Source organism: Phragmites australis, chromosome 11 (assembly GCF_958298935.1).
Source record: "Phragmites australis chromosome 11, lpPhrAust1.1, whole genome shotgun sequence".
Lineage (NCBI taxonomy): Eukaryota > Viridiplantae > Streptophyta > Magnoliopsida > Poales > Poaceae > Phragmites > Phragmites australis.
Window position 1 is genome coordinate 25316826 of NC_084931.1, and position 27321 is coordinate 25344146.

Here is a 27321-nt window from a genome sequence, read left to right on the forward strand (position 1 = left end):
AACAAGGGGAAGAAGAACAAACCCGGAGGTTCGGGGGCTTCATCACCGAAGACCTCATCGACAACCTGGTCGATGATCTTATCCATATTACCACCATCTTCATCTCCCTCCTGCACAACTCGCATCACTAGCTGTTGGGTTAATCTTTTCGCAGCGTCAACGTCAAGGAGACGCCAAAGGTGGAAGGTGAAGGGTCAGCGACCTTCGATAGACGTTCTGTTCTTTCTCCTCTTAGGCCTCTCGATTGATTCCTCCTCATTGAAAGAAACAATGATGATTCCCGTAGGAACCATGGCAAGGGGCCTTGGGGTGAGAGATCCTATTTCTTCACTTTTTGGACTGGGCTTGGGAGATAACGGTGGAGTGGAGGCCATGGCTTCAGGATTTACGAGTTCTACTGGGTGTATAGGGAGAAAGAAGGAAGACAAGGTGAAAAACAAACGGCCTCGAGTCCCCTCTATTTATAGTGGCGGGAACAGGTCGCACTGTACACACGGAGCTATCAAGATCCAATATCGTTGGGCATGATAATGAGGCCACCTCGGTCACACAGTGCATCTGGCGAAAGTCGAAGCATCTCTGCAGTATTATGACCTATCTAATCTCTGTAAAGAGGAGTGCATAATCGTGATGATACGTCAGATCAAGTGTGGCGGTGAAAACACGAGAGGGAGTGGGTTTTTAATGCTCACCTACCTGCCTGTTCGACTTTACTCGATGACCGTGGAATAGTCACAGCCATGAGCTCAAGGGTTAGTGCTCTCGAGCATGTGGTCGAGAGTAATGTGTCGATGTTTACGCTCTTTTTTCTGTCTTGATTATCATATGGACTAGAAAGCTGAGGGCTACATTGTGCATTTTTTATGCTTATGCTCTACTCTCCACTCGATTCATTCATCGAGTAGAGAGTCAGGGGCTACATCATATAATTTTGATTCGATGCTTTTGCTTCACTCTTTGTCTCTAGTTATTGCACCATTCAGAGAGCTGAAAGCCACGCTGTGTGAATATATATGCTCCATTCTGTACTCGAATTCAGTCATTGAGCGAAGAGACATGGGCCACGTCAGATATATTTTGATGCATATGCTCTACTCTCTGTCTTGATTATCACATTAAGCACAGAGTCGGGGGGCTACATCGCATACTTGCAATGCTATAGCTTTACTCTTCACTCGATTCCATCATCGAGTAGATAGTCGAGAGTTACAGCAACACATATCTTCAATGGTACAGGTATGTCCTTTTTTCTATTCTTAGATCGAGTAATCTTCTCCTCGACCATAGAGTCGGGGGCTACATAATAATACTATACTTTTCATAAATTTTGTATATGTTTTTTGCAAAAGTTTATTTAGCTTTGCATTGACTGCTTTGGATAAGAGCCAGTAGAGACATATGTCAAGTTGATGACGGACAACTACACCTAATAAGGCATAATAGCACAAGAGATTGTCAGACATTTCACGCCTAATGGCTAAAAAAGTTCTAAAGTTCTAGTCGATCCCATATGTGTCCTCTGTCAAGCTCATGTCCGAATGCTAGTTAAACATGCAAGTCAGTGAAAGTTTGCAAAAGGTCATCATATGTTTTGTTTCTAGTTTTACACTAGTCTTTTACTTATTATTATGGTCTCCTCGAGTAGTAACTCGAGAGCCATATATCTAACAATTTGTCTAGTTGACTTTTCATATATCAATGGATAATCGATCAATAAGTCTTAAAGGTGGTCTACACACCTACGGATCAATATGGCATCGAATCATGCTAACTCTATTTCATCGATAAGGAAATAGTGACAATAGTATGTTAGATAGGCAAAGTATCATCAACGTTTCATTACAATCATTAAACAAAAGCATACCAAAAAGCCTACTACTCGACTAAGGAGAAAGTTTTGGTGATATCCATTTACAAGAACACCATTTGAAATTCCCCTGAAGGGATTTTATGATCCTGTAAACATCGTCATGATAGGAAACTTCAAGCACATCATAATCGTCCTGGTGGTAAGCTAAGTTCACTCGACGGAAGTTGAGAATTCGACTAGGGTTGGTAACTCTGGGCACTGATGGTAAAGCTTCAGAGGTCATGCCCAGCAGAATTGATCTTTCTTTCGCCCAAGGAATGGCCTAACATTCTAGTGGCTCCCAAATATCATTACCAAACGCGTTGAGGGAAACTAGCGTCAATGCATTGTGCCAGGCTAGATCATCAATTTGCTCACCAACCTTCAGGAAAAATGCGCGAGATTCGACCGGGAGCAGTTGAGAACCATTCAGACCAGGTTTCCAGATCTCAAACTCGAGCATCAATTGTTCCAATGTCACCACAGCTCCCGATGAATCCCTTAAAGCCACTCCATCTAGAAAATCTAAAATACGCCACCAAAACTTGCCACTAGAGATCTGAAACCACCGTGGTGGTTTGTTGATAAGATAAATGTGCACTTCCTTCATCATCTGAATATGAAAGCACGGCATCCTCAGAACAATGATGATGAATAATTTCCCATCCTTGCGCACTGCAAACCACTCTAGGTTCACCAGAACACATCATAGGAAAGCAATGGGAGATTACAAAACCATCCGGTCACTGGGTTAACTACTCTACCTTTGATCTAATGCCCTCGCTCGATGATGATCAAGAGCCCGTTCAAGGCCCCAATCATATCCCAGCTGTCACTGACTAAACGTTAAAAACGAAGGTCAAAAACTGCTTCACTTCCCAAGCGATGGACCTCCACTAAGCCATCCTCATGCAGAATGGTCCTTTCATGATCCAAGGAGTAAATTCCATCGTACTACGCACTTCATGCCATGAGGAGCATACACAATGGAAGAAGGAAAAATATTTTGGATGCTTCAATTTGTTGGAGATAGTGTCGAGCACCCCCAAAGGCAAAGTCGCTCAATCTGGAGTTTCCGCCATAAGATCCAAAGTGAAAGATGAAGTCTTTTGAGTGGAAGGCGAGCAATGGTGGATGAGTTCGAAGGGAAAGACCGCAGAGGAGGCAACGAGGCTAAGACAATGATGGTGAAGTTTACCTTCAGATAATTAAATAGGCCTTGCTTCAAGATGCTTGGAAATTGTTTCCACTTCAGATAAAAATTGTGGCACCTCGATCAGCGTGAAAAGTGGCATGACGACGACGTGCGAATCTCTGCACGCTCACCTATATTCTGTGGGCATTAAATACTCTTATACCCATTGTTTCAAATTTTGAAAGGTTTTTTAACTCTACTCAGAGACAGATGCGAGAAGTCAATATTACTGGCCCTTATCGAGTCTCAAGTGCGGATAACAATAGGGCATTCGACCCAAAAGTCTTTTCACTCGATTCTCAGAGCAGAGCCTCTTCTTATTCGATTCTTTCGACTGTATGTTTGATCTACCTTACTTGACTAGGTTTGGATTTGGTGGTACTCGAATAGGCGCTTGCAGAAATCCTCCCTGCTGAGTATAGTTAGGGGGCTACTATCAAATATCTAACTATGGGGTATATACGCATAAGGAGTGTACCATATCAGGACGGGGTATGCAATGTGCATACTTGACAACTCCGAATATTACGAAACCGAATTTGCAGTACCTCATAGTCCCGGAATCTAGAAGGTGTATACTATTAAGGTCTCGATTGCTTACCCAACTCGAGAAGACTAGTATTATAATAGATTTATCTACTTGGATGACAAGAATGACTTCCTATCGACTATGGTTGGATAGAAGGTGATACATCAGCCCTATATAAGGCGAGGATCCAGATCCCCCAGGAGAGGCTCTTTTTTTCGGCTACTCAAGGCAAGCATCAAGACCTTGACACAGAAGTGACTTGGAGACTTTAGCCCTAGGTTAGACTAAATCCGATCTACTCCTTGTAATAGATCATCCATATTGCATGTACTCGAGTGAGTACATATATATAATCATCCACACAGAACATAGGGTATTACTTCAACCGGGGGTCCAAACCCGTATACATCGTGTGTGCCTTGCTTCATGTTCGATCTCTCATTTACGAAGGTAACCCTGTTATTTTTTGGACACATTGTCAAGAACAAATCCTCGACAGACCCCTCCTGGTGACACGAAGTGCCCACCAGCGGTGGTGACACAGTGGGGGGTTAGGGTTTGTAACCCTAACCATCGGTTGCCTTCTCTTTTATATGGGGCCAAACGGGGGGGGGGGGGGGGGGGGAGCCCGTATCGGCCATGGGCCAAAAGGCCAATTGGGCTCAGCCCAGGTTGCTTCGGCCCATGCGGCTTACAGTGGTTTCAGCCATTTTAACAAAAAAAAGTCCTCATGCTATATGTTATTTACAGTACTGTGTGTATTTCAGTTATATGTTTTACAACCAAGCCCTCAGCTTAAATGAATATTGTACTGTACATAATTTACATCAAGTAAATATGCATTTCGGACCTTGTGTTATCTGGAATCTTGCAATGTTCAATGTGTTTGCTTCATGCAATCCCTATAACATGCAATTATGTTTACGACCGCTTTAATTTTGCAATTGAGATTCATTTTCTTGTAAGGTTATACATTAATTAACCTTAATTAAAACCAAAGTACTTTTATGCCCCAATGTGCTTAATTCAAGTAAAATTGAAATGCAAAATCAAATTAAGTGATTACCTCCATTTAATATTTACGGAACACAAGGTAATAGAATAATGACATCTACTGCATATTTGCAGATTATCCACCATTATTGTGAGATATACATTTTGTCACCTTGACTTAACTATTACCTTCAACATGTTCTTCCAAATATTCTACTTAGCATAACACAAAATAATAGGAATACAAGCATCTATTGACAAATGTTAGATTATGCCTCATACCACTGCGAGATCTACACTATATTTGGTGATTATTTTCAACATGTTACCTACATAATTTGAGGTCTATACTATGTAATTCAAGTCTCAACTTGACTTTACAAAATTTTGCTGTATTACAACAATACCATGATAATTTTTCATTTACCTACAGTAAATTGATCAAATTTATGGTCAAATTCATATAGGATACAGTGACCGGCCATGACTTTGATAAACTCGTGCTTGACGGTCACAATTATCTAACATGGGCAATGGACGTCAAGGTCAATCTTGAGTCCTGCAAAATAGTAGCAACACTTCAACCTCCACAAGAGGGAGATCCACCGCTACCAAATCAAGTTAAATATAGAGATTTATACATAATAAGGTATTATATCCATCCATATCTCAAATTTGAGTATCTACTAGAAGAAAATCCGAGCACTCTATGACTAGCTCTTAAAACCAAATATGAACAGCAGAAGGCAGTCATTCTGCCTAATGCAAGTCATGAACGGTCACATCTCTGACTCAAGGATTTTAAATCCGTCGAAGATTACAATCATGTTGTTCATCAAATATGTTCCAAGTTGTGTTTCTGCGAAAAAGATAATACCATGTTTATTTTGACTTAATCCATATATTAATTCATGCTAAGAAGCACGATGAACTCCTTCTAAGGAATCATCATCAGTGTCTAAGCGGTGTTGCTCCTTTACCTGAAGTACATGCTAGTGTCCATAACAAATTCGATGGCTCTCTTAGATGCCATCCAAAGAACTTCAATGGTAAACGCAAACTCAACAAGAGGCAGAAGCACTATGCACCAGATATAGGCATTTCTAGACCAAAACTTGAAAAATCTATTGTTTGTCATAAGTGTGGATGCTACAAGCACTCCATTAAGAATTGCCGCACCCCGAGACATTTAATTGATATGTATTTACAATCTATGGGACGTAGCTGACCTTCTCAAGGGCAAAGATTTTGAAGCACACTTCAATTCTTCAAACTGACTTCACCAAGGAAGCTAGTTGTTCACAATAAGTTCTACAGGAACCAAGTAATAACCAGACTCTTCTGCAACCAAAAGATCCCATGGGCATGGAAGATATGATTGTTAAATTTGCTTCACATGACATGTTTAGAGATCTTAACTAATCTCCCAATTCCTTAGATACCATATTATCTATATCCCATTAAATATTGTAACATAATATTGTATCAGCACTATGATACTACATAAAGTTTGTATGTATTCTATATATCTGATAATTATTTCTATATATAGATTTCTACGGGAGTCAATCCGATGGAAGAAGAAATATGCCTAATGGACATATGCACCACAATTCTATACTTAGGGAAACCAAAATATTTTCAAACTCTTACTAAGAGATAAGAAAATATTTTGACAATCGTTCAACATGATATAATTATTTTTTTCTCTGATTATACCATAATTACTCTCCCTATGAGTATTCAAGTTGTAATCGATGATGCTTTATTATATCCCGATTCAATATGTACCTTACTAAGTTATAGAGATATCCATCAGAATGATTTCTATATTGAAACCCATGATGACAGCAAAAGAGGATTTTCTCCTCTTAATCTTAATCAACGGATATGGAAAACTTTCCTATATAGCATCAAGATTGTACTATACATACATCAAATCCGTACAATATATTGCGTACAAAATAATTTTTTCTATTTTCATCAACATGTGTCGTATCATTTTCTCCTTATATTTTCTCATTAGGTTTTAAAAGAGTTTTAATAGCATATCAATATATCAACATATTATTTTCTCGTCATATTTTCTCACAGGATTTTAGAGGAGTTTTCCAACAAAAAGTTTACAACTAGAATAATTAATATTGTGTCTATTGAGAAGGGGTATCTCCTCAATATACATATCATTTTATCATATATATTCAGTATATATAAATATATAAACACTTCATAAATCAATACAAAATTTTCACTCTCTATTTTTTACTTTCTATCTCCTACACTTTTTTTTTTCTCCTATCACTTTTCTACTACAATAGTTTGGTTGGCTCGTCTCCATTGTCCAATTGTACGGAAGGGAGGAATTTGTTGTAAAACCCTATCCTTAGGGTTTTCGTAGGCTTATATCGAAACTATCTCTATAAGTTTTTTCATCTATTTAAACGAAATAGGAGTACCCCTCAATGAATAAGAGATCAGTCCCACCTACGTTTGTTGCCTCTCGTGTGCTTCTTCTTGCTTATGTTGGGCGGGAACGGACGATCTTCTACTATCTTCTTCACGCTCCATCTGCTGTCAGGAGGAAAATCGGATCATGGGATCTGTGACGACTACTTTTACAACATAATTCACCATCTAGCAAAGTTGTTCTTCCTTTTGTCGACCAACACTAGCAAAGCGATCCGTGCTTTAGTCTGAACAGCTGGACGACTCAAATGACTCCAATTGCGTTGTTAACCAGTCTCACCACGGATTAACGAAGATCGGTGAGCCTCTTAAGACCATGTGAAACATGGATTGTCATCTCCGAGTACCTAATTCTTTGACTCTTCAATTGTGCGTTTGAAACCGCAGTCACCGTCAACATATCAGTCGCCGGGAACATTTGGCTAGCACTGGCGCCATAGCAATGGTGTTCAGAACTTCATATGCTATGAATCACCTTGGGAATTTATAGGAAATCCTGTGGATCCAAAATCCAAATCCATCTGCACATCAAACCTTGAGATTATAATCAGAAGAACCCAGGCAGCAGGTTGAGATCTCTCTCCAGAAACAATGGCTCCTATTACGACTAAGGAGTCTCCTAGCACGACCAACAGATGGACGCTGACCAGCAGATTTGCTCAAATATCAAAGCATATAATTCGAAGATAGAATTTCAGATCATAACTTTATCAATATACTACACAGCGAATCATGTAAGTTCTAGTTTTCTTACAACAGAGCTGCTGCATAACCATTTTTTGAGAGAGTAATTTATCTTTCGCGGGCAACTCAGCCTAGTGATCTTTCTGATACGCATCCAATAACGGATGAACAGATCAGCATTTCAATCCCCCTGACAAAGCCTAATCACTAGCGAGGATTCGTTTCTCCATCTTTTTGCTCATTCTCATAACGGGGTAACATGATGGCCCAAAATTGGAAACATAAATGAGTCTAGTAGAGACATCAGCGAGTGAATAGCGGAGGCCAAGCTGTGATAGATTCTTGATGTTATTAAGAACGGAGCATTTTCACTTTCGGCCCAGACTTCTTCATCTGCCGAGCCCTTTCCTTTTCCTCTTTCTTTCGGAGTGCCTCAGCACTTAATTTGGCCTCTGCCTCCTCCAAAAGTTTCCTCTTTTCAGCCTTTTTCTTTTGCAGGGCCTCCTGCCTGGCACTCTGAAGTTCCCTGAAAGCCTCCTGGGCAGCCTTTGTTCTAGCTGCTTCAGTTTTCGAGCGAGCCTGCCAAATTAAGCATGGGCAGGAAACATTATACACTATAGCTGAAGATGATGGTAAGCTAAATGAAACGGACAGGGGATACTTACATGCGAGCTAAGCTTATAACGTCCAACCAAATCAATGTAGTATGGCACGAGAGCAACTAATCTTGTCATCTCAGAAATGTTATTTACATCAGGCAGTACAAACTTGAACGAGAGGACCTTCTTGTAGGAGCCTGCCAATTGGTCTGAAAAATGAAGCGAGATGAAATACTTTCCAATTTTCTCGAATGCTTTGTCACCAAGAACCTGAAGAAAAAGATTTTTTAGAAACACAATATTGGCACACTACATAAAATACAAGATGATGATGAAATTGCCAGGTAATGGTTTATGAGGTTTGAAAAGTAAAAACTGATGTTAGGCTTATCTTATCAGCTATAGCTTGTTGGCTTGAAGTAAGCAAACACAGTAACAAACTAGGTCAGCTTACGAGAAATCCCAAGCTAAGCTAAGTCGGGCTTTGCCAAATCCAAATCCTCTATCAAATCTTCTCATTGACAGCCTACCAGTAAATGACATGTAACTGTATCATATCATAGCATTAAAAACTGCAGAACTATTACGATCATTAAAACCTGAAGCTGCCTCAATCATGGAAAATCTCTAGCATGAACAAACTAGACTATGGCATTAAATGTTCCTAACATTCTTTCCCAGTTCAAATGAGGCTTTCATATACGTCCAAAAGGTGGCAAAGAAAAAATATCAAAGAGAAATGTACCATAAGCAAAATGTTGCTTGGAATGAAAATATTCAAGTGAAATTGGCATGTTCAAAAGAAATAAAAGCTAACTAAAATCTACCAACATGATACTGTAAATCTGCAATTATACAATTACTAATGTAAAATACGCTAATCCTTTGCACTACTTGATAAATCCCATCAGATACTATAAACAAAATGCATGATTCTACCATGATTCACATGAATCCAATGATACCGATTCTCCCTATAGCAAGAAGCTAGGCTCAATTTGCAAAGTGTCAATTTCTACACTTCAGCCAAATTTCAAAGGCAGCGTTTAATAGCATAGTTCAAGTGTAATGCTTTCTCAAATTAGAAAATTTTGATATTTCTCCTTTCGGGATGTATTCTTTACAATTCAACAGCTTTACTAGTTCCATTTTGAAATAGATTTGCCTATATTTTCTTTCATTAAAAACCGAAGTCAGCGGCACATCTCAATACAAGTATCTAACATAACCATCTCGTCCCAAGGAAACAGTTACTGAAGTGAATCTACAAAGTCAAAACTGTGAATGAAAATAAGAAAGTTAAACCCTCACCTGATCCAGCACTGCCTCAGTGATCATATCACCAGCAACCTCCTTTGACTCAGCCACCACAGAGAGCTCATCCGCAACCCACTTCCTCCCAGGGGGTGCCGAAGTGAGGACTCCTGCAAACCTTTGCAGATCCCTCTCCTCCTTCTGCATCATTTTGGCTGCCTTCTTCCTGGCCACGGCCACCACCACGTGGTCCATGGCGTCTTCGTTCATCACCACCTCGAATGTGATTGTGTCCTTCCTGGGGAGCACGAGCTCCACGAGCTTGGACAGCAGGTCGTGCCGCGCGCGCATCTCCATGGTGGCGAGCATCCCCTGGCAGAAGCGCCTCCCGCTGGCATAGAACTTGAACACGTCCTGGCCCTCCTTGAGCAGGAGCGGCGTGTCCTTGCCGTCGCCGGTGCCGAGCAGGCTGAAGTTCTTGTCGAAGATGGAGTCCCTGGTGGCGAACTTGGTGGCCCAGGCGAGCGCGATCGCCTCGTTCTGCCGCTTCCCCGTGAAGTAGTTGAGCACGAAGCAGATCAGGAAGCTGACGCAGGCGATCTCGACGGAGAACGCGCGGAGGAGCTCCGCGGGCCGCCTCTTCGGGCCCGGCGCCGCCTCGGCCGCCGCCTCCGTGGAGGGATCTGACGGGGCGGCCTCTGCCGGCGCCGAGGTCTCGTCAGAGGAAACCGCTTCCGGCACGGGGATGCCCTCGAACTCGTCCTCGTCCCAGAGATCGAGCGCGGGGGTGGGGTTCGGAGGCGCGGACGTGGCGGGGCTAGGGTTCGGTGTGGATGTCGTCGTGATGGGAGGAGACGGGGCGGAGGTGGAGAGGGAGATGGGCGGAGGCGGCGGGAGGTCATCGAGCCCCTCCTCGTCATCGTCGGCGTCGAGGCCGGCGGCGGCCGAGGGGAGGTCGTCGGAGTCGAAGCCCTCGAAGTTGGCTGCGAGGGAGAGGGAGAGGTGGAAGGTGAGGAGCAGTAGCAGGAAGACGGCTGCTCGCGGCGGCCGGATCCAGCTCGGCGCCGCCATGGCTGAGGAGGTGGAAGGGGAAGACGAAGGGGATATTATTAATTAGCGCGGCGGTGCGGGGAAGGTGAGAGATAAAGGTTGGAGCCGTGTGAGTTTGCGACGGTGGAAGTGGTTGATGTTGGATTTGGATCGGATCTGAGATTTTTTTTTTAGGTGTAGCATTACTCAATTACGTTAAATGACAATTCCATTTGTATTGTGTTTGGATGATAGACTGAATTGCCTTTTTCTGTTCGGAATTGGCGAATTGCTATATATAATGCAAATGGTTTTCTAGGTTCTTTTCAAAAAGGAGGGAGAGGAAGTCATATCAAAGCCTCCTAAGGGATTTGGACGAGAATCACTTTGCAAAACGATTTTCATTATTTTTAGTGTTATAACGGTTTTTGTCATAAAAGAATTTTTAAGGTCATTCTCTCTAGACAGGAATCTCTCTTCTTCTTTTTTACGAATCCATTCGAAAGAAAGTTGTTGAAGATGAGAAAAAATAAAAATAATAAGAATGAGAAAAGAAATTAAGAAGAGAACGAAATGAAAGTAATATGATTATGGATGGTTTTAATTTTATACCTTTACATATACGACGAGGCTTGTTGTTTTGATCAACTTTCTAGCGAACTCCTTCATGCTTCATCTCCAAGTTCCTGACGATTCCTGCAATTTGGGATCTGTCTTTAGATTGAGTTCACTGGATCCTATACAACTAAAGGAAGCGACTGAAAACAACGGTAATCATTAGAGACACGAAGAAGGCAATGTGAGGGACTGAAGGCAAGAAGGCCACCATAGAGACTTGGGTTGATGTCACAGATGGCGCGTGAAGTAGAGGTTGGCAGCGTCAAATTCAAGAAATATTTGAATCCACTCCAAACTCGAGGAACACGTGTCTCAAAAATATCTAAAGCTATTGCACTCCTAGCTGTACCCAAGGTGAAAAATAATAAACGTAGAAATACGATAAGGGCAATATATATTACTTAAGTAGGTAGTAAGATAGACGAGTTCCGCATAAAGTATAATTTTGTTGTTAAAATTCACACAATGCTTAAGGACTAGATGATGTAGTAAGTCGGACCCCGCAACTCAATAAAAAATATCAGCCACCCAACAACCGAACCCCACCTCACACCCTCTCGTTCCTCTCCCTGCATCACCGTTCTCCGGTTCTTCGCCCCACATCGACAAGATGACGACACTATCCTCCACTGGGTGGGGCTCGTTGACCTCTCCTTCTTCTCCTTCGCCCAACCGAGCCCCTCAACGACCAAATTGAGCAAGCCTTGTCGACTTCGCCATGGTCGCCTCTGGAGATATGCTCATCGATCCTCTCGTTCTCCCCTCGGTCAGGTGATTTCTCATCCAGCTTGTGTCACCTCGACTACCTCTTAGTGGTGTAAGTGGTGGCGACATCAGCGAGAAAGGGGAGGATCCTAGGGGCGACCGCTTCTCTAACCTTGCGTGGCTCCTCGCAACGGCGATGACTCTCCCCGAGGTTGCCCTAGCCCTCTACAAGGTCGCGGTGATCACAACGTTCATAGTCCAAGTAGTGACACATCACTCGAAGGATGACAACAACGGATCTACATCGCCGAACGTGGACCTCACCTAGTTGGGGTGCCGTCACTCACCTTCCTCTTAGTGATGCGATGTGGAGGTGAGGGGCTCCGTGTTGGCGTGTTCACTGTCGAGTCCCTGCCATCGAGCCTATGGCAACGGTGGATCTAGTGGCAGCGGCCATCAAACTCGTGCTAGTGATGGATCTAACAACATCGACTGTCAAGTGCTATTGACAGTAGTAGATATTTTTTTTTATTATGACCGACTTCCACAATAGCTACTACCGGGTAGCGGGATAATATTTATTGCTTAGTACCCTTTTTTTTCACATTGTGGACACCCTAAGATATGAGGGTATGCCTGCAATTTGCAAAATACAACTTCGACAAGGCTTCGCAAGCAAAATAACTCAATCTCTTCCCTTTCCGAAACACTCCCGGCTCGGTCCGCACCCCACTGCACACGTCACCCGATGGAGGAGGTGCAGGCCACCGTGACGGCGCACCTGGACTAGGTGTCGGGCCTCGTGTAGGCACTCTCCTCTGAGCTCCGTCGCAGGATGGGGCCTGCCGCTGACATCCTACGCGCCTTCGTCTGCGACGTCGATTGGACGGTACTCTTCCCCGATCCTCTAAGAGGAGATTGCATCCCGATCACCAAAACCTTGAACTTTGCCTTCTCTTCACTCTCCCTTCGATCTAACAATGGCATGCTCTGTGTTTGTTTTGTACATTTGTGACAGTTTCAGGAGGCTTCGCAGGCAAAATAACTCAATCTCTTCCCTTTCTGGAACACCCCCAGCTCGGTTTGCACCCTGTCGCACGCGTCACCCGATGGAGGAGGTGCAGGCCACCATGACGGCGCACCTGGACCAGGTGTTGGGCCTCGTGCAGGCACTCTCCTCTGAGCTCTGTCGTGGGATGGGGCCCGCCGCTGACAACCTACACACCTTCGTCCGCGACGTCGATTGGACGGTACTCTTCCTCGATCCTCTAAGAGGATTGCATCCCGATCACTAAAACCTTGGACCTTGCCTTCTCTTCACTCTCCCTTCGAACTAACAATGGCATGCTCTATGTTTGTTTTGTACGTTTATGACAGTTTCAGGAGGCTTCGCAGGCAAAATAACTCAATCTCTTCCCTTTCCAGAACACTCCCGGCTCGGTCTGCACCCCGCCGCGCGCGTCACCCAATGGAGGAGATGCAGGCCACCGTGACGGCGCACCTGGACCAGGTGCTGGGCCTCGTGCAGGCACTCTCCTCTGAGCTCCGTCACGGGATGGGGCCCGCCGCTGACAACGTACGCGCCTTCATCCGCGATGTCGATTGGACAGTACTCTTCCCCGATCCTCTAAGAGGAGATTGCATCCCAATCACCAAAACCTTGAACCTTGCCTTCTCTTCACTCTCCCTTCGAACTAACAATGGCGTGCTCTGTGTTTATTTTGTACATTGTGACAGTTTTAGGAGCCATGGCTGATGTGCTTGATGGCGTTGCATGTGATTATGCTTTTCACCGCCATCGGGTTCAGGAGGAGTGCCAACTCCCAGCTCATCTTATTGTTTCTTGCTTGTGAGTTCTATTGATTCTTTTATTCATACTCAGCATGCCATGTATATGGATCAGTGAATCATTGTTGAGGGAAAGGGTCTACGGTTCCATCGGCGGTAGGATTTTTCCAATTTTCCAATAAATTCCTAGTTTCAAATTTCGTTAGGACAATCTGTAATCCAGGTGTTGGTGCAGTCCATTTTGTTTAGATCTACTCCTTGGTGCCATTTCATTCGGATACTTTTGTGTGAACTGAAATCGAAGGGGGAAAAATAAAAATAGTCTTGGCATGTACCGTTTTTGACCAAATAGTCAGTAACAGGCTAGTAGAAATTTAGCAATATCACTGTTTTGTGCATTTCCACTAATTCAAATAAATTAGTGCCTTCCACATTATAAGGCATTAACTCATTCAAGTTGTCGAAAACAGAGGGAGCATGACACAAATGATCTATTTTTTTCAGTCACTTTGCAATTGGATGGTTGCTAGTGTGTGCTCCTTGATTGCACATCATTTTCTCGCTGCTTTCTATAGAGCTTTGAGACTATTGTGACATAAATTATTTCTTGGATTTGAAAGAAGAAATGAATGATGGTATATACCACATTATCTTGCAACACTAGGTTACTGTAAGATCTGTAAGATTGGAAATTTGGTATCTGGCATTTTGATTTGCTTCCCTTCTAATTAGGTTCATGGTTTGCCTATGCATCTGGCTGAAAAGATGAACAGATACCTGGGAGAACACTGGAATAGCTTTGCCAGTCAAAATTACTTTCATCTCCATCATCTGGTCTGGGTCCCTTGTTGTCAGCGCGGTTAGTGAAAACCTGGTTTATCCTGATGTAAAAGTTTCTGTTCATTATAATCTGCTGTCTATTTGGCTATTTGCAACTCAGCTTATCTTGTTTACATTTTATCTCTTTCTGATCATCCAGGTTAGCAGTCTCATTGCATTATGTTGATTGATGGTGAAATATAGAACTTAGGCACCAGGCTCAACTTGCTCGTGACAAGCAGGATTGAGCGAAAAGAAAATCCTTATTATGGTATAACTGAATGGTTATGGATGTTGATCTTTACTGAGGATTGCATCTCTGAAGGATGCTCAAGAATCAAGTGTTGTAAATGCTAGATGTGCTAGCATGTAATGAGTGTCTATTGCTATTATTTTGCTGAACATGAGTAGCACCTAGGCATACTTCATCAGAATGAGATTTGGTCTGTAGATGCGCTATGAACTAAGGGATGTAATTTTGTTTGAAAATGACTATGATAAGCTTGCGAAACCAAGTATTGGTATAAGTTCCGCTTGCCATGATCTAGTAGATAGCCATTCCGTGACACAAGAGGTAGGAAGCATCCTCAAAAGGACACCAAATACTAGGCATTACGTTTCAGCTGGATCTTTTCTTGTTAGGCAATGGTGCATAAATACGTGCATCACTGGTCATGACCAAGATTATTTTACATATTACAACTGAAACAAATTTGTGTAGGCAGAGTGATCACAATTTCTATAGCTTCTTAGCTGGCAGAGAATTCCTAAACTTTTTCCTAAACAAGAAATAACCTAGGGTGCCAAGCAATGGCCAAGACGTTACAACAGCAATGTAAGCAAGCAACCAGACTGACCTCCCCTGGGATCGAGTGAGTTGGTTTATGGATTTCTTAACAGGAGCAATGGCATCACGGATTTTATTCGCACATAGTTCTCCCTGTTCCTGTGATCCTCCGTGGCCTTGGACAGGCATTGCGTTCCCTTGTGAGCGGTTTTTGTTCTCCAGCCCACTCTCACATTCATTCTGTATTTCCCTGCTGTTTTCATTCTGTTGTACGGCAACCATGTCATCATTCCGTTCGATTTCGCCAACAATCTGGTTCTGCAAGTTGTCATCGTTATCAGGACCATCATTTGTTACTGCAGCTACCATTCCGTCTTCCATGAAGTTCACATATGGGCTCTTGTCGATCGATGATTCCAGCGAAGAGTGCAAATCATGCTCTTGTGCCTGCATTCAATATGCCATGTTATATCATGTTGCCAAAAGCTGATATGTGAACTAACAATCACCACCTTTTGCTGATGCATGTAGGGGCTATCATGTAGGGCACAGAGGAACTCGGAAACAGCCCTCACCCACCTACCAAGCATTTAGATAGACTGAATGTCAATCACTATTGGCTGATTAAATAGACAGAAGAGTCACATCATAAGTTAAAATGGAGATGCAAGTGACAAATTGAAGAATTGAGGCTCAATGGATGCAACCTCTGTCCCTGTCCCTACCCAAAGAAATTTCCACACAGCTTAACTTAGGCAATTGCAGATCCCTGCCCCTTAAAAATTCCCTATTTACAAGTTTCTTAGGTGTGGAAACAATATTAGCATTTAGCCAAACAACTTCTTCGTCTGTCTGTCAGCAGCGTATACAAAGAACTAACCATAGTCTTCCGGCAGTTAGGCCTTCAAAGAAAGCAAGATGTCCACCATTCGGTGTAGTTGCCAAAACAATGTTTTTGTTTGCCCTAAATCATCGAATGTGGGCCTGATCAACACTTAATACAATAAATGTTCAGAGTAGTGAGCTTTCGTAAGATATATAGTTTACCTGCATTCATCCCAGGGAATGGCCTCCCTTGTGCAAAGGGGGTCATCTAAAGCACTGATACAAAGCAAGGGAACTGACACATTACCAATATAGCTTGCACTGCTGCACTTGCGGTAGAATGTGTCCACAGTCTGAAAATAGTTAGTCACTACATGGAAGCCATTTTCTAAAATTGCACAACACCTAAGGTGTTACAGCTGCAGTAGGATTTTTTATATAGTAGAAATTCTCATGAACCAAAATTGAATTAAAAAGGACCCACAAGATTATTCTTGAGTTGCATCTACAAGGTTTCTGGTTTAAGAATTTTCTGTTGGAACCCAAACTAACTATCACTTAGTTGTTTCATGTTTAAGTAATATGAATTGTATATTGTAAATACACTACAAATACAAACTTGTGTATGCTAGGACTGCCGTCTCCTCCATGGAAGTGACACCGTGTTGCCGTGCCATCAATTCAGAACTATCTATTTCAACATTTTTCTATGCAAAACTGCAAACCCCAAGGCTCCAACCCTTGAATCTGCTTGCAATCACCAAACAGTAAACCCTGCAACCCTTGCTATTATTGTCACTATCAGCATCATGTGTTTCAAGATTGCTATGTTCCATCAATAGGTGAAATCAAGTGCATGTAGTCCAGGCCACTAGAAGGGCCACAAATACCATAGTTAACCTCATAAGGTCAATTTCATCGCAGCCTGCCTTGGATGTGATCAAGCAAGAGGCCCAACTGCCCAACATGGGATAGTGTAGACACCATAGTATGCTTTCTGTATGGTGCTGTCTGATTGCTAACTACGGTTTACTGTATAAATGAGTGCCTACATTTTGAGTTCCCTTGGCCAATCTTTTTCTCTTTTATCTTTTGGTATGACTACTCTGTGACTTGTATTGTGATATCACTGCCACTTCAGATTTATTCAATTTTTGCATTTTCCATGGTTACAAGTTGCATTTTATTGTGAATAATAGGTATTATCTGGTGCAAATGGGTGGGGTTTGGTTCTGGTAGTTATGAATAGAGCTTGAAAATTATGTCTGATGCAAAATTAGAGGCACTTCACTCTACTCCCTCCATTAAAAAATGCAAGGCATATTTTGTTTTGAAAAAGCCATCAAAAGTAAACTTTGACCGTTAATTTCTCTTATAACATGTTATCCCGCAATAACAAGAATGGAACCATAGGCTCCTATGCTGGGAGCATTTCGGGGTCTATAAAATCAACATCATATTAAAAGTACTTTGAAATACAAATCTATTGAAATAAATTTTGTATACTAAATATGGATATAATTTGACTAATTGTCGGTCAAAACTTATGAAGTTTGACTTTTTCGAAACAAAATATGCCTTATATTCTTGAACAGAGGGAGTAATGTTTTGAATTTTCAAAGGCAACGAGATGCCACTTCGATGAAAATATTTTATTATCACATCCACATATTCGAATAAAAAAGTGCAATATTATGAAAGTATCATGAAAAATTTTACTTACGCCATTTTTATATGTAAACTAATGGAAAGGGTAGTTCACAAGCAGCTAAATTTGACAAGGATTTTGATTACTTGTCTCCAAAAAGTTCAATTCGATGCACTAGCTTATGCCTATGAGCAATATGGATCCATCCCCTCAAAAATCAAGGGCGGAGAAGGGCATCACAATCCGTTTCTGCTTCAACCAAATATGTGCCTCATTGCACTTAAATTCCAATTAAATATAACATCTAATCATCACTGAAGAGTAACAAGAGAAGCAGTCAAATAGGATGTAGCTCATAATTTTACACAATCAAATATGAATACTTTGCTGATTGTGGATAACCAGACGGTGCAGATTCTAGCATTAGAAAAAATACCTCATATTTTGCAACAACGCATGTGGCATGGCGGTCAAATTCCCGGATAGAGCGTGACTGATGAAAGAAAAAAAAAAGAATGGATAAGCACAACCCTTTTGTATGACCAGCTAATATATTCAAAGTAGTCAAAATGTTGCTTAAATGAACTATAATTTGTTGTTTTTAATGCAAACTGAATACCACATAACTATGATAAGGAGCGCATGACTATGAGAAAATAGATCAACAGCATTAGCTTACCAATGTAATAGCTTCCCAGTTTGCAAGTCGTGCTAAGACTGGTTGGTGTCTGTAAAAATAAGACAATGCAAAAACTGCTAACTGAGTATGGGGCAAAACTATATTCCATTTTATCCAGTCACATTGTTACACAAAGAAATGTCTTCTAAATGGTGGATATTTAGAAAGACAATGCATCATGAGAAATCAATCAATGTGACAACGATTTCTTCAGTATTAGCAATTGTTGATTAGCGGAGAAAGATGGGAATGTATTAATAGAAGTAAGACATATCATGCATAACGAAGATCTTGTTTAATGTTTAGCGGGAAAGAGCCTAACAAGTACATACAGTTTTGCATATCCTTTGAGACCAATTGCAAGAGCTCTGTCGTAACATCGCTGCACAAGCTTGCGTGAAATAAATCTGTTGGTCACCTGCATAATTGCAGTGACATACCAATAAATCTGTTAGTGAAAATCCAAGTGTTGTGTTGGTAAGCTGAAGAACTAGAAGAGTAACATTTGTAGTTCGTTAACTGGGACACCGAGGAAACTTGTGTACACGAACATAAACTGAAACTTATGGCATTTGAAAACTAAAGGCAAAAAGTTCTGCTAAATTAATTAACTATAGTCACTAACCAGTAGATCCCAGGGTGAACAAATAGATACAGCACCAGCTACAGGCGTACTTTCACCTTCTTCTCCAAGATACTTGACCTAAATGGCCAATATATATAAAAAAGCAAACAATAAGCATATGGGTTTCAATAAGAGCAGGGAGGGGGGGGGGGGGGGAGGTGCAGAAAAACTGGGCCTACCAGAATATTGGCACCAATGCTTGTCCCAACGGTGAATAGTGGAGCCACTGGGTACCTTTGATGAAGAAAATTAACAACTTCACGCATATCTTCTGTCCATCCCGCATTGTAAAAGCAATCAGACTGCCAACAAAAAAAATACTAAAACTTGCTTAACAATTGCAAGCTGAACCTTTGCTCAGCCACTGATGTTGGTGACGGTTTTCCTGGAGTTAGAACATATATTCAAGGTTTAACTAACTTCACAAGAATTCTAGGTTAAAGGATTAAGAAAATACTTACCGTTATAGAGATGCCACCCAGACCCCTGTGATTGCTTACAACAACATTCCATCCTTTGCTTGCCATAGAAAAGACCAAGTGCTTCACATACTGCAACAAAACCCCTGCATCTTGTTTAGAATAACTAATAAAGGTAGCTGGAAACGACACATGGATCACACAGTCAACTTTCAATTCTTGTTTAAACTAATCGGTTTGTTAGAGCAATCGTAGGGACTTACAGCAGCACTAGAATCACTAGTTAATCCAGGTATCACAACAAGAAGGGGTGTTGAATCATCCTTAGAAATGGTTCCATCACAAGAACCAACATGTCCAGCTGCAACATGGCACCAAAGGGAAAAGGTTAATCATCCAATTGCTTGCTGATCAATCTTAAACCATCTAAAATCTGCAAAACCTTCAATATCAGAGGCTAGTAACCAATCCAAAGCAATGGTTCCACCATCACGAACAGTGTACAGCTGCCTGCAATATAAATAGTCCAATCGTTGTGACAGATTAGCAAGTCACAACCTTTCTATAGCATTGCACGAGCTATATCATGTGAGGTCCAAACTAAAAAACGCATGGTTATCTATCACATAATAGCTGACATTTGGTAGTGCACTGCAAAATGTGGAAATTGAAACAAGTGAACTGCCAAACATTCTGACATACTTATGCTATAGGCATAACATGTAGCAGATTATTTTTCTGGAGAATGAGTGCAATATCCACAAAACAGCAGATAGCAAAATAACAGTCATATCTTTCGGCAAAAAATAACAGTCACGTCAACATCGTGCACCAATTGTACAACCACAACCACTGTACTCACTTTACTGCAGGGAAACTACAAACACACCTGGAGGAATCCAGCACGTAAATGCAAAATATTAAGACAGGTATTTACTCCAACCTCTTGTAAGTGAACGAAGGAGGTCTGCCGGAGATGCTCAGGAACAATGTCTGCAAATGAGGGCTCGCCAGCCACGGCGTCGTCAGGTACCTACGCAACCAAAATTTCACGATATTCGCAGCGTCGTAAGCAAATTTCTCCAACGGAGTGACGAACGCACAGAGCGGAAGTCTCATCCCACCTGCCGTGGAGGGAGCGGCACTTGGAGGCGACCCGGTGGTACACGCGGGAGTCGGGGTGGAAGGTGAGGGCGACGCGGCCGCCGCGGAGGCCGCGGAGGAGGTCGCCGAGGAAGTGGAGCTCCAGGAAGCGGTACAGGAGCGCGGAGGCGATGGCGAGGGCCGCCAGGGCGTAGCGCGTCCATGGCACCAGCGCCGCAGCGCGGAGCACCAGCTCACCCGCCGACTCGCCGCCGCCGGAGGAAGTGTCCCCAGCCTCCATCGGCGTGGGATGCTGAGGGCTAGTAAGGATCCAAATGGGGGAGGTCGTTGGAGCGGGGAGGAGACGGGGGGAGGGGGAGGGGGCCGAGTGATCTGCGTCGGTTGCGACTTGGGACTTGGGAGCGATGGGCTTCGTCTGTTTCTCGTTTAGGAATGGCCGTTCGGTTGGGCCCACGTTATAACAGACGTGCCCATGCGAGAAATCGTGTTTTCCTCGTGACTGGTAGGAAAACAGGAGATAGACACAGACGCGCGGGCCCGGACGTCGAGTTTTCCTCTCTAGAAGGGAAATACGCTGTAAACACTGACGTGTGGGCCCGTTAGCATTGTTAAAGATTTAGCATGCTATCTTCCTCAGTGTCCACTCGGGACACGGACGGCGTAACAGGGACCAGGCCTTTGCAATTTAAAAAAATCCATTGAAAAACAAGAATTTAAGAGGAGCATATGCCCTAACTGGGCTGAGCTAGGGCTCAACTTATCGACGGTTACCGAGCGAAATTCATGATTATCAATCTTATCGAGCCGCACCGATAATATAAACTGTTCAGTAATCGAATTTAAATTAAAAAATATAAAATATAAAAAATTAGAAACAATTCTAAGACTTTTTGTGAAAAAATTAATAATAATATTGTTTGGATCATATTCTATAGGTAGGAAGTTTGAAAAAAAAGAAAGAAAAAAGTTAAAGCGCACAGCTCATTTATTAACTTATATTAAGAAAAAGCTTAACATATAAACACATATTTTTCTTGTATATAACATATCTTAAGAGGATCTTTAAAATTAGTTTCACTTTATTAATAGTTTTATTAATTTTTCCATAATTTTTACAAACTTCACAAGCATAAAGTGAATATGTTAAGAAACAATACTGTAATTAACTTTTTTATGTCTACCATTATTTTTCCTACATAAAGAATAGTATAAGTAAACTAATAAAAGTAGTTTCACTAATTTTGGAGGTGTGATGAGTTAGTTATGAATTAATCTAGTTATAACATATTTATACAAATCCTGCATATAACAATAACTATTTCATGAGTTCATGTATTTTTAAAAGACATAGGATCATATAAGAAGACTAACAAAATAGGTTTCATGATTTTTGGATTAGCAAAGAGTAAACTATGCATTTTACTTGGTTTAAAAAATACATTTTCTCAACTTTTTTATGAGTATAAATACTTTTATCATGTAGATCATGTTAAAAAAAATCAACAAAATTTGTTTCACTTTGTGAAGCTCAGATGAATTAGTTATTAATTTTACAAGGTTGAGCCTTTTAAACCGCTCGATAAATTGCTAAAATCGAATAGTTACTGATAAAACTGAACAGTTACTGACAATGCGAAAAATTTGGAAAATGATAAAGTGCTAACTTCGGTCGGTTACCGGTGCAAACCGACCGGTTACCGTTCGGTCCAAATTCTCGCCGAATTTCAAATATGACAAGTGAATTTTGAGCGAATTCTCGTTGAATTTCGAGCTGTTATCGTGATAACCACGAATTTTTCAGTTACCGCCGACTCTCTTTTTTGCGCCCCAAATGGTTTTGTAAACCTTACCTGAGCCTCTCTTGATCTGCCCCAGGACACCTCAACAGAATAAATAGGAGATACAAGGACATCACTTCTTAACGTTCATGTATTAGAAATAACAACTTATATTCAATTATAATCTTTATAAGTAATATATAGAGTACTTAAGGAGTACAAATAAGGACTCCAGTGATCTAAGCTAAAAATGTCCGACTGGCTAAGCCAAATAGATCGACACGATGTATGCCATTTTTGGCCTGGCACGGCTCGGCCCGATGGGGAATGGGTCGGACCAGTACGACACGGCTAGGTAGGCTGTGCCTCGGCTGGAGGCACAGTGCGTTGGGCTGGCAGGGTATGGTCCATTTAAGTTTTTTATTTTTTAAGAATATATATATTTTGTTTAGAGGTAACATTCTATATAAATTATGGTAAAGTGGTAGTGCACTTTACTTCCGAGCATAATGTCACGGGTTAGATTCCGGATGACACCTATATTTTTTTTTTATTTTTGATGTGGTAAGAGGCTAACGAAAAAAAAATTTATCGGGCTTACCATACCGTAGGCCAACACGGCACGACCCGACCATAAATAGGCCGTTCCTGAGCCTGAGGTTCAACATGCAGACCGATACGGCACATCCTGCTTAGCTAATAAACCTAAACGGGCCGTGGCTAGTCAGGCTCGAGCCGTGTCATGCTAGACGATCTAGTTGAACACCTTTGACCTAATCTATATGTAAGTAGATAAGAACTCTATATTCCTAACACCTTCTCAAATACAAGACGTATATAATATTGTTGCATTTAAAAGAGATGATATTAATTAATTAATAAACTTAAACTAATACATCAAAATACTGTCTCTTTAAAGCCATCGTAGAATAAAACCTTTAATCTTATTAAATCAAGTTGAAAAAATGCTATATGAAACACATGAATAGAGTTATGATGATAACAACAACTAAATATCATTGAGCGAAAATCGCAATAAAACAATGACGAATAACAAAACAACATATATAAATTGTCGCTAAAGCTACAGGAGTTACATCAATAACAACTCAAAAGAAGCCGCTCTCAAATGCAAAAGTAGTTCTCGAGAAGATTAATAACATCATAAAAGATCTAGTATCCTAACTATACGTAATGAATAAAAACTATATTTCTAACGTCGTGAAGGCACAAAACAGCAAAACACCAACCCGAAAAATCTCAAAAGGTTTCGAGAAGATTAATAACAGACTAGCCAACTGTTGTATTGAAACAAACTTGTACGCATTAGTGCATTACACATTCCAGAACAAGCCTGAAACTGTATCTAGATGATACATCCCTTATTCTTGTATTACACATTCGTCAGGCCACTGCCATACTATAACACGGTCTTCTCAGTTATGACTTCACATAAGGCCCGAGGAGAGCGTTGTACCCTGGTGAGTGCCAGACCCAGGTCCATGGAGCTGGTAAGTCTGGCTTGGCACAACCTGAAGAACACCTGGTTGCTCTGCAATCCAAACGAATGCCAATAGCCAATGTTAAAAAGAAGCCAACGTACAATAATGAATCGAGGAGCACCAAGGTACGTTTCTGTCGCCCGCAATTTTGTTGAGATAAAAGATGTGCAAATATGTCCCGGAATAGTGATGTTAATGTGTGATCTTGACATGTTGTAGTTTGTGGTCAGATAAGGTTGGCAGTAGGTGTGCCAATAAAATGTACTGATATTTGATCACACAGTTTCCTCGATCACATCATGTTCAACTTGTCCGATGAAAAGGAAGATGTAAGACCCATCATGAAAAATGGAACCTAGCTTACATAATTCCGATGAATGAACAGATGTAAGAGTTCCGGTTCACAAGGAAAAGGTTCCATTCCCTAACGTATTTCTCTAGGAGTCCTCCAGCAACAGTTAAGAGCAACCACAAATCTACCATTCAGTATCAGTATGTGGTCAGATGAGTAGGATGCTAAGTTGATAACCGCACAAATGTCCAAAGGACACAATGAAACCGAATCTGGTAAGTAATTTTATCATTAACACGAGCAAAATACTTTCTGTTACGTATCTGGTGCCATCTTCCTTGGACCACTTTGGAGATGTAGATTATATGTGACGATGCTCCAAGCATATTGTTGGAGGACCTAGGTGCTTATAGCAGCAGCAAGCTACAATACTCCAATCGGATCTTTGTAGCTTGTGATTTGTGCACCAAAGCACTTCCTCCTGTGAGAGAAATGTGCGATTGTTCACCAATTCCTCAACTGCTAATGTGTACGCTAAAATGTCAAGAGGGTAGCACATTGATTAGTTTGCTATCCTACAACATTGCGCATCAGGTCCAAGCGTCCGACAATCTACAGCTTGGAGTCGATTTCACAATGCAAATTGAGCAAGGATTTGAGCCACTCATAGGCATCCACTAATTGGGTGCAATCGCAAACCAATAGGCATCCGCTATTTTTTTCCCCAATACAGGGGGACGAGGACGACGAAGTAGTACAACTCAATCGCAAGAGAATATATCGAAGGGGGAACTCACTCTTGAGCTCCGCAACCTGCTCGGGGGTGAGCTTTGCGGAGAACCCGCTGGCGGCGTGCTTGTAGTGGTAGAGCACCGCGTCCCTGGCCTTCTCCGCGCTGCCAAACCAAAACCAAGAATCCAAACATAAGTAAATAGCCATCACGCTCCAGAGAAAAAAAAAATCCCCCACAAGCAAGGCAAGCTAGAGCCGATCGCGTCCCCAGACACCAAATTCCTAGCAACAACGCACGCCGATCGGGTCCCCAGAGACCAAATCTCTACCGGGCGCAGCACAGATCCGGTCCGACGGTTACCTGCCGAGGACGGCGGCGAGGGTGCGGATGTGGAACTCCTCGGGGTCGGCGTCCTCGGGGCGATCCACGTAGACGATGTGCACGGCCGCCTCCTGCGCCTCCGCGGGGGGTGCCTGCTCCGGCTCGGCCGCCATGGCTGCTGCTGCTGCTCCGAGGAAGAGGAGAATCAGGAGAGGGTTACGAAGTTGAAGGGGATAATTCTTGGTCTTCATCGCCGTCGATTCCGAGGTGGCTCTCGTCTTTATAGCCGTCGGTGGTGGAGATCGTGATCGGGTCGTGCCTCGTGTGAGCGTCTCGGCATCTCCGCGTCCACCCGCTTGCCTTCTCGACGAAGCATTTTACCCCCCGCGAGTTTTGCAGATTACGCCCACAGTTTGGGCTTATTATAGAGATATTATTTTCCCTCCACGTCGCTGCTTACAAGCTAGAGTGGTGCGAGGGCGAGCGTTGAATAATAAAGAAGTGTAGGGTTGTTTCTGCATTTTTCTCGTTTCTCTTGGTGACGAAGCAGCCAGCTTCGGCCTGCTGATGATTATCAGCTTAATACGAAGCGTGTAAGCATCCTGTAGCGTTATTTAAGGTCATCTGAAGTTGCCGAATCGATGATGACCATACATTCTCCAACTAAACATATTTTGTGCGTTTGCGAATGCAGTTTTGGTGCTACTGAAGCAATGCCTAGTTCAGTTTCCTCTAATTGTAAGCATGGTTTTCTCTAATTGTAATCTAACTCCTATTAAAACTATCTTCAACAGATATTTAAAAATTTATTTTTATAATATTATTATTATAGTATTCTTTATTTTTCATCTTCAACCGTTACTCTATTTTCTATATGTCATTATTCTTCTCTCCCTTCGGTTGTAGGGTTATCTTCTGTGACTAGTAATAAAGACGAGAGAATCGACAAATATAGAGGGACCATATTACTGTAGCAGTGGATACGACAGATGCTGGAGAGGTTTGCCGGTTTCTCGATCAGCAAAAGGACAACACAGTGATGGAGATCGGCATTTGCGGTAGCTGCTGGAGTCGAACTAACTAGACATATCAAGGGATTGCAACGTCCTCGAAAAATATTCAGTGATTGCTTTGATCAGAAAAGAGTGTGATGTATCACTGTAACTATAAACATTCAGAGATTCTACTGCATCAAGGCTCAAGGCTAAGGCATGTGCAAATCAAACTGACTCTAGGAGACTGTCCTCGAAATAGATGGTATGGTGATTCAACCGTGAACCCATCTGGTGGAGTGTGCATGTTGGTGCAGAAATGGCTAACCATGATTGGTGACGATGCAAACATTTGTGTTGATATGTCACTGTGTCAGATAAATGGGAGTAAACTGGTGACTCGCCACACTAGCATCTGTTCATGGGCTGTGATAGAAATGGCCAAATGGGATCTGCACTCTGTATCAATGGCTCAGACTGCATGAAAATGTTCATCATAATCCCTTTCTGAAGAAAAGATTATAGGGCTCAAATTCAGTACAGCTAAAAGTTTCAATGATACCGAGTAGTCTTTGAGGTTTATTTGTAGCTCTGAGTCAGTAAGCTGAGAATCGAAGAAAATGGTCAACGAAACAAACATGTCAATTTTGCACAAACACATACCTGTTATATGGCCTGCAGGGTCTCTCTAAGTTCTGTTCATTTTACGGCTGAAGTGTGTGTCCAGTTGAGACAACATATTGACTTCTGCAGCATCAACCCGTTCAGTGAGCAATTTAGCCGTTCTACTATTCCGTTCGAGTATAAACCATATTGTCTGAACAACATTCCGAATAAGAAACAGTTATATAGGAATAAGAAATTCCACATCCACTATAGTAAAATATAGAAGCTGTGTCAAAGAAACCAAGGGTGACAACTCACTGATGGAGATTTTAAACACAAGGTCAATTTAACCACTCATTGGCACAAATGTACACCCAATGTCAAATTTCGATGTCGAAATTTTTGAGAAAAAAAATCAGTTCAACATAGATTGCTGAACCGCGCAAACAAACGGAAAATATTTCAATCCAAAAACACAACCA

General features: G+C 41.9%; 3 protein-coding genes and 1 long non-coding RNA gene across 7 annotated transcripts; 1 reads left to right on the top strand and 3 right to left on the bottom strand.

Annotated features, from left to right (window-relative positions):
* Positions 1-7686: 7686 nt before the first annotated feature.
* LOC133884714 (uncharacterized protein At5g49945-like) lies at positions 7687-10740 on the bottom strand. Its single transcript, XM_062324227.1, has 3 exons — positions 9627-10740; positions 8382-8585; positions 7687-8295 (listed from the first exon to the last, which is right to left on the bottom strand). The coding sequence occupies exons 1-3, from the start codon at positions 10638-10640 to the stop codon at positions 8068-8070; spliced, it is 1446 nt and encodes a 481-aa protein (XP_062180211.1). The 5' UTR covers positions 10641-10740; the 3' UTR covers positions 7687-8067.
* A 1031-nt stretch (positions 10741-11771) lies between these two features.
* Positions 11772-14728, top strand: LOC133884536 (uncharacterized). Of its 4 annotated transcripts, XR_009903124.1 has the most exons (5): positions 11772-13497; positions 13659-13770; positions 14214-14344; positions 14442-14568; positions 14689-14728. It is a non-coding gene; the product is annotated as an uncharacterized LOC133884536 (long non-coding RNA). The 4 variants fall into 4 exon arrangements; XR_009903123.1 differs by having other exon boundaries at positions 14214-14568; XR_009903125.1 differs by lacking the exon at positions 14214-14344.
* Positions 14729-15134: 406 nt separating this feature from the next.
* LOC133884534 (embryogenesis-associated protein EMB8-like) lies at positions 15135-20958 on the bottom strand. The gene is made up of 14 exons (XM_062323987.1): positions 20636-20958; positions 20455-20544; positions 19954-20021; positions 19775-19872; positions 19554-19643; positions 19272-19394; positions 19093-19170; positions 18800-18885; positions 18468-18516; positions 18225-18281; positions 16363-16493; positions 16196-16279; positions 15828-15894; positions 15135-15762 (listed from the first exon to the last, which is right to left on the bottom strand). The coding sequence occupies exons 1-14, from the start codon at positions 20893-20895 to the stop codon at positions 15268-15270; spliced, it is 1776 nt and encodes a 591-aa protein (XP_062179971.1). The 5' UTR covers positions 20896-20958; the 3' UTR covers positions 15135-15267.
* Positions 20959-23672: 2714 nt separating this feature from the next.
* LOC133885429 (subtilisin-like protease SBT3.6) lies at positions 23673-25603 on the bottom strand. The gene is made up of 3 exons (XM_062325144.1): positions 25281-25603; positions 24985-25082; positions 23673-23945 (listed from the first exon to the last, which is right to left on the bottom strand). Exons 1-3 carry the CDS (start codon positions 25490-25492, stop codon positions 23842-23844), a joined length of 414 nt encoding a protein of 137 aa, XP_062181128.1. The 5' UTR covers positions 25493-25603; the 3' UTR covers positions 23673-23841.
* Positions 25604-27321: the final 1718 nt, after the last annotated feature.